The sequence below is a fragment of the Cibotium barometz genome, chromosome 16, assembly GCF_041138505.1.
Source record: "Cibotium barometz isolate CiBa-2024 chromosome 16, ASM4113850v1, whole genome shotgun sequence".
NCBI classification, from domain to species: Eukaryota; Viridiplantae; Streptophyta; class Polypodiopsida; order Cyatheales; family Cibotiaceae; genus Cibotium; species Cibotium barometz.
In genome coordinates, this window is record NC_141061.1 from 96735 (window position 1) to 104386 (window position 7652).

General features: G+C 39.3%; 1 protein-coding gene across 1 annotated transcript; it reads left to right on the forward strand.

Moving 5' to 3' along the window:
• The first annotated feature begins 971 nt into the window (after positions 1-971).
• Positions 972-2310, forward strand: LOC147630240 (uncharacterized). The gene has a single exon (XM_086809956.1). The coding sequence runs from the start codon at positions 1096-1098 to the stop codon at positions 2254-2256; it is 1161 nt and encodes a 386-aa protein (XP_086666082.1). The 5' UTR covers positions 972-1095; the 3' UTR covers positions 2257-2310.
• Positions 2311-7652: the final 5342 nt, after the last annotated feature.

Below are 7652 nucleotides of genomic sequence, written 5' to 3' on the forward strand. Positions count from 1 at the left end.
GCCTAGACCATGAATCGGGGCTCTGACACTATCTTTGAAACCAACAATTGCCACACCATCCATGATGTGTCATGATTCACACACCAAGTTTGGATACAACAATTGGCCAACATATGTGTCGAGCGCGGTTTCTAGAGTCATTGACATCCCTAGAGGCACACACATCTACATGGGCCTGTGAAGGCTCTGGCATGCTAAGACAGGTCGCCAGTCTGCCTTACCAGCCCTCCAGTCTTCCATAAAAGGCAAGCTTGGGGGAGTTGAAGATAGAAGGGGTCGACCCCTTTGGACTATGCTTACCCTTTCATCTTCCACATTGCCTTTGCATGTCGGATTACTTTGGCATCCCTTTTCACATCTTGCAATCCCCATTACCCATGCGAGATTTGCACCTCCAACAAGATTCACACACACAAGTCCTCAATTGCTCCAATGTCCACCGTCCCTCCATGATAGCTCCTTTACCCACACCCCCACTTTACCCACATCCTCGATGAGCTCCCAAAAAAAATGGCCATTAGTGTATTTTACATCGATTGAATGTCAATAAAACAGATGAACTTTGACCTTGTATTAGAGAAAACTGACTAAAATTTACTATTTTTAGTTAAAATTTTGGCCAGTAAAAAATATTTGATTAAAGAAACCACGCACACTCCAAACTTGTTTTTTTTTCCCCACTAGCTAGGGCAAAAGTTTTTGCAGCTAGGGAGGGAAGTTTAACCTGACAAATACCTAAAGTTTAACCTACGTCCCAAAATAGCGGACGTTAAAAGTTAAATAGCCTTTTTGGTTTTTGTTTTTTTTTTTTCAATAAAAGGCATTTTCATTACTGAAAAAAGACAATACAGGTTACAAGAGTCGGTTCCATGTATCAGGAGGTTTTTGTTTTTTTATGAAAAGCATATATTTGAGATTTTAATGTTTTCTAAAAATATAAGTTTCCGTAAAGCTGGTTGGTTTTACAGGTACTTCCCGCGAATCGAAGCTTCTTCCTTCACGAGGAAGCTTTGCTACTCCTTTTAGTTAAAAAACAACGGTGAGAAACGCTGTTCTCCTCCAGAGTACATTTCTGCCTCGGCTCGGTTCCTGTCTATGGAAGCTTCCGTTTACCCTATTGTTATCCGTCCCATCTCTGAGCCCCCTTTTGAATGCGCGGGGAAAGGCCTTCTCTACAATGGCGAGTCCCGAACCCCCCTCTCCGACTTGCGCGTCTGGCTCTTCCCCAAGCGCAAGAACACCAAGCCCCTCAGCAGGCCCAAGTCATGGTGGCAGGCCCAGCTCGCCCTCTATGGCGTCGAGATCGCCAAGAAGTCCCACACCATAGCCATCCTCAGGGCCAAACTAGAAGCCGCTGTGCAAAGCGGCAAGTGCGACGAGCTGCCCCCTGACATCGTGGAGAAAGAGGAGAGGCTCAACAGGCAGTTTGTGCAGGCCAATGCGGCCGAGAGGAAGAAGAAATTGCTGCAGTCAGGAGGGACAGAAGAGGAAGCCAGGGCCGCAGAGAATCCATTCTCGTTTCTACAAGAGAAGTTTGTGTCCGGCGGCTATGGCGAGGGAGATGTTTGCGTTCTGAAGAAGCTGGACAATGGGGAAAGAGCAGCGATTCATCAGGCAGCGGAACGGCTAGGGCTTGTCAGTTGCAGCGCCGATGCCCCGGACGGCGGCCGTTGGCTGGTGGTGGGAAAGGACAGGTGCCCAGTGTGGACGGAGGTCGGAAGCATCAATGGCCAGGCAAGGGTGGCTGAAGAAGAGCAGAGGGCCGCAAAGAGGCGGAGGCTGGAGCAAAGTCATGCCCGGCTGCTTGCTACTTCTGCTGGCAAGATGGACATAGTGGGGCAATGGCACATAACTTGCGATTACATCGACAGGGAATGGCCTAAGGGTGGGGACTTATCGCTCTCCATAGCCAGAAAACGTGGAGGCAGGTTGATAGGCAAATTCGATTTTAGGGTAATCGAAGGCTTGCTGAAGTTCAAGAAGGAGGCTGCAGCAGCGGCACAAGGTGAGAAGTTAGGGTTTCGGTGGAGGGGTGTGGAGACTGGCACAGGAGAGGTTTTGTGTCTGGACAAAGAGCAGGATGGATGGGTTGTGTTGCTAAGCGACGGGCGTCTGGACGGGCGATTCAGGTGGCAGGGCCACGCTTGCGAGCTGTCCGGCCTAAAACTGAGTGAGAAAACGGCCGAGATCGATGAGGAGTGGGACGAGTACGGCGAGGAGGCATACGAGGCTGCCCGAGTTCGGCGATGGTTCTGACTGGCAACAACTCTAGTCTTTTTTGTTACTTGTAAGCTTTTGGTGTGGTTTATGTTTTTGGGGGTTTCTGTAAGCTCATGGCAAGTAACTTAAAGGTTGAGCTTTCCGTATTTGATTTGCCCGCCCTTCTTGCGATATATTTCACTCTTAAAACCTACACATTACACATAGATTATACACATTGCGTTGTACATCAACGTTTTCCAAAACAAACTGCAACTACACTACTAGAGCACAATTTAAGAGATGATGGAATAAAAAAGGACAGGCATTGCACATGGGAGAAGGCTCAATAGTAGCGAGGCGAACAAAAAGTGATTCAACCGAAAAATCCTAATTGACAACTATTTGCTCAAAGGCCTTCCGTATCCTTAAACCTTGGACGTTAGACCTACAAAGAAAACATAGAAGGGAATGACATCATCCTTTGTGTTGTATGTATCTAGAGCTTTTTAAGCATTCTCTATGGGAAAAAAATGGCAATTTCCTAGTTACAAAAGAACATAACTTGTAAAAGTGCAAACTAGAGAAAATAGAACATTTACTAACTACAAAATATGCTTGATATAGGGAATTTTTTGAATTTTTCCTATGCTGTGGGAAAAAACATGGGAAAAATTCCCTATATCAGGCATGTTTCAAAGTTAGACTATCTAGTAAATATTCTATTTTCTCTAGTTTGCACTTCTTCTAGTTATGTTCATTTGCATTTAGGAAATTGTCTTTTTTTTTCTTGTATAGAGAATATTCTCTAGTGAAAATTACCTATATGGAGATCTAAGCTACCATACTTCTCTTAGTTTATACTTTTCACATACATAGTTTATCCTTAAAACTTATGAGTATATTTATAATAATTCTTTAAATGATTATATAAAAATAGTACAATGATCATGAGCAAGCTAAAATTATCTTAGCTCTTGCGGTTGCACATTGAATGAGACACAAGATTATGATCTTGTTTCGGTATTGTCAACCAAGATTGATCATAGTGGACTCCCCCACAAAACAATGATAATGCAGAGGTGTCACAAGGAGCAAGGGCTGATATCGAGCACAAAGTTAGACTAGTGCTCAAGCGGTCTACTAGGAACCATGGGTCCTCCAAGTTGGTGGAGTACATATGCCATGGGGATGGGAATAATAGCCGTCATGCGAAGATTATGGAAATCAAAGAAAGTAGGATGTCCTTTCAAAGTGTTGGTGGAGTATGACGATGACAATGAGAAAGTTTCCATTTTTTTGCACAATGTTTATGAGGGACATGTTCTCGGCACTAGGGCTGATTTGTATCATTTGCCTATTCACCCATGGTTCATTGCATGCTCTATGGAGGACTTGCCTATACACACACACACACACACATATACGTATATACACGATATGTATATGTGTGTGTGTATACGTATACACACACACACACACACACACATGTATGTATGTGTGTGTGTGTGTGCATATATATATTCAACTAGACTAATTTCTTATATTCTCACTAATATTTTCTCTAAGAAAGAAAGTACCTTAAGATTCTTGGATGCATCCTTGAGACTAAACCACCTTGGATGCATCCTACCTTGCACATAATTTTCGCACTGATAGCAGTTAGCTTATAAAAATTCAAGCCAACATGCAATACATACTTTTGTATGCACGAAATCAAGCCAACGTACTTTACATGCTTCTGCTAATAGAAAACCATGTGCACATCTTGACAAACATGCAACATCATAGGTCCATAATGTGCTTCAGCACAATGTCAAGATACACATGCAATCCCTAAGCCCTAAAGTGAAAGCCCTTAAGGTTAAGCCTAGTAAAATTCTCAACCTTCATAGATGCCTCAAACATACTCTTCCGTGCATATGCTAGCCACTCTTTTTATCCCATAAAATTCTCAAACTTTATAGATGCCTCAAACTCCATGGAAAACTTAATTTGGTTGGTAGCACCAACATTAAGTAAATTTGTATGTTCACACCAACCCAAAATCCAGTGTATAAACCCTCCCTTCCATCCACATACACACACTCTAATGTTTGAAACTATCTAATGTCCAATGAATTTGATTGCAAGATAAATATTATCATGTTATCCCTTAGGACCTCTTTTTTTTTTTAATGTCACAAACTTATACATGTTTCTTCCGCTCACCTTACTCCAACCTTGTAGATCTCTCTCTTTAACAATAATTTGTCATAAACTTTTACTTTTCTAAATCACAAAGTAAAGATAGTGTTCTACACACCTTCTTTCCTCACTTGATATGTGTCTCTGCATGTCTACTTTCTAATCGCAAAGTAAAGATAGTGTTCTATATACCTTCTTTCCTTACTTGATATGTCTCTACGTGTCTAATTTCTTGCAATTAAAATACCAGTTTTAATGAATTACTATTTGCAAATATAGTTAAAAGGCATGGTATTTTGTATGAATGACTCTTTGAAAATATTGTTGAAATGTCTCTTAAACAATGTTAAATTAAGCACTATTAGAATCTTATTTATATCATAAGATTACAAAAATCTTCTAAGAGTTTCTATAGTTCACTTGTACTAATCATGTGATCTCTTAGTAGCCCATTGGAACTCATAAGGTCTTGTAAGCTCTTGGAGAAATTCATTCTTAAAAGACCTTGTAAAAACTCATCAAAGCTTATTAAATAACTTATTAAGCTCATAAGATAACATTGGAGCCCTAAAAAAAAAAAGCAAGTGCTAGGAATGTGCAAGAACAAATTGGATTCTCATTAATCTTAACATGCAACTCAAGGTTTTTAAATCTTGTGCTTAGTCAATTTGCTAATAGACTCTCAAGCCCAAGGAAAAAAAATAAGGGCTAATCTTTGTTAATTGACTATTTTTTGGGGTTTTTCCAAAAACAAATTCGCCCAACATCTTAAAACATTCACCCAAATTTTGACAATTTTGAAGGGTTTTAGAAAATATTTGCCCAATTTTGGACATTTTAGGGCATTTTTTAAAAACATTCATCCCATTTTTTATAAATTTAGATTTATATAGGAGGAATAATTGCCAACCTACCTACACTTATATATTCATGGAGGCATCTTATTTTTTACCCTACTCAAGCCTTGCATACAATTTTAGCTAATCATTAGAGGAAGGGATTCTATAGAATTTATGAACTAAAAAAGTAATTTTTACATACAACATAAACCCTTTAAAATAATCTATCTACATGCATCTTTAAACTAACCTTTGAAAGCTATGTAGGTAGCTTCTATCAAAATAGTTACTCTTTCTCACCATTCCCATGCTTATAAGCTCATTTGATTATCGTTTTGAACTCCAAACTTGTGAAACACTTGCTATCCATTTGAAACTAAGCCACATTTAGCATTCATAATAATCAAGGCGCTATCAACAAAAATTTATTTCCTATTATTTGGCAATGTCAACACCAATATTTTATTCTCTTTGCATAAATTTTAACTTAGCACAAGCCTAATATAAGTAACACTATGATTAGTAAAATCATTCTCTTACTTTTTGGTATAAGATAAGAGCATATACCTACATTTTAATGTAGGCTCCAGTTTGTTGTTTTGATAATTCACATGGATTTTGGATAGTGGAGCATCCATTATACATGACTAGTAAAAAGTATTGGTATAGTTCCTAGAAGCCACTACAAGAATTGATCAATGTTGTTGTTGGGAGTAATGATAAATGTTTAACCGAAGGGTCTGGAACCATCTCTTTTGTGGCAACTATAGGTGATGAACTTCAAGCATAACCTGCATTCTAATCACATACGTCACAATAGTTTCAAGGTTTTTTAAACTCTTATCTTTTGGGTTTTGGACAATATTAAAAACATAATCAATCCATTTTTGTGAATTAATAAAAAATTATGGGTCACATACAAGATCAATGTTGAGGGATAAAATCTCTAAGAAACATGGGCCTCAAGTATGCAAGCACAAAAATGTATAACAATAAATATATTTTTATTCTTTTAAAAACTTTGATCAACATGCTTGCAACAAATATTTTAATATATCCTATACACTTATAATATAGTTTATCTTGATGATTAAAAAATTTAGCATAATGATAAATTTATGGAAGGTGTACTACATTACAAAATGTAGCATAATGATAAATTTATGGAAGGTGTAGACCCACCACTACTACATTAAGAAGATATTTCAAAGATTCTGATTATATTGCATATCTTTAAACCCTTTGAAATATCAATTTTGAAAAGATGCAGGGGAGAAGAGAGCTTGAGCTCACACAAACCCTAGAAGAGAGCACACAAGGTGAGAAGCTAAAAATTCTTCTTCTTCACACAACAAAAGAGGTCTACAAAGAAGATAAAGTGACTAACACACATAATAGAGTATATACAAGCGGTCCATAATGTGAACACGCTAAGAGGAGTGGGTAGATGTGGACTAGTCGGTGTAGTCCAGTTGTAGAATCTCTGGTGAAGATATGTCGGTGCTAGCTACCAAACCCGCCAGTGATATAAATGTCAAAACAGTCTTGTAGGTACCTCCTTGTAGGTACCTCATGTGAGTGTCAGCTCATGTTGAGCTTGACATCTCAACACTTCTCCTCAAGCTTAACTCTAGCTCATGAACTCCAAGCATATCTTGAAATCTTCGAAGCTTCTCGGCTCCCAAGGCCTTCGTTTGAAGATGTCAGCAACCTGATCCTGTGTGTTGATGTAGGCCAAGTCGATGTCACCTGCCCCAAGACTCTCTCCCCCCCTGATGAAGTGGTAATGTACCTGAATGTGTTTCGTCCACGCATGGAAAACTAGATTCCTAGCTAACTATATACTGCTAAGAGTATCACAATATATGACAACCTTTCTCTCCACATGCAACCCCAAATCAGCAAAAGTAGCTTGCGTAACCAAGCTACTTCACATGCTGCCACCACCGGATATCCTCCATACTCTGCCTCTGTACTCAACAAGGCAACTACGGGCTGCTTCTTGCTGCTCCATGGTACAGCAACACTCCCCAATGAAAACATTAATCCACTGGTAGATCTCCTGTCTGAGATGCTACCTACCCAATCTGCATCTATGTCATTATGGAGCATAAAATCTTATTGATACTCTCAAAGAAACCATTGGCTCGAAGATAGTATGGTGAGAATTTACGATGTACCACTAAGAAACCCATTAGAAGATGTTCAAGGATTCCCTATCACTGTGACTAATGGGAAACTAAATCTCAAAATCACATGCTTGTATAAGAATTTGGTTGTTGCCAACCTTTCATGTAGCTCAGGTCTCTACCCACTTTTTGAAATAATCTATGGCTATAATGACATATCGAGCTTGGCTCTGCCAAGCCGCTAGGCTAATGGGCCTTAAAAAATCTATTTACCACTTTTCAAATGGTTGTTGCATAA

Bases quoted from the DNA above. Each gene is read 5' to 3' on its own strand.
- LOC147630240 (XM_086809956.1), top strand. From the start codon at position 1,096: ATGGAAGCTTCCGTTTACCCTATTGTTATCCGTCCCATCTCTGAGCCC.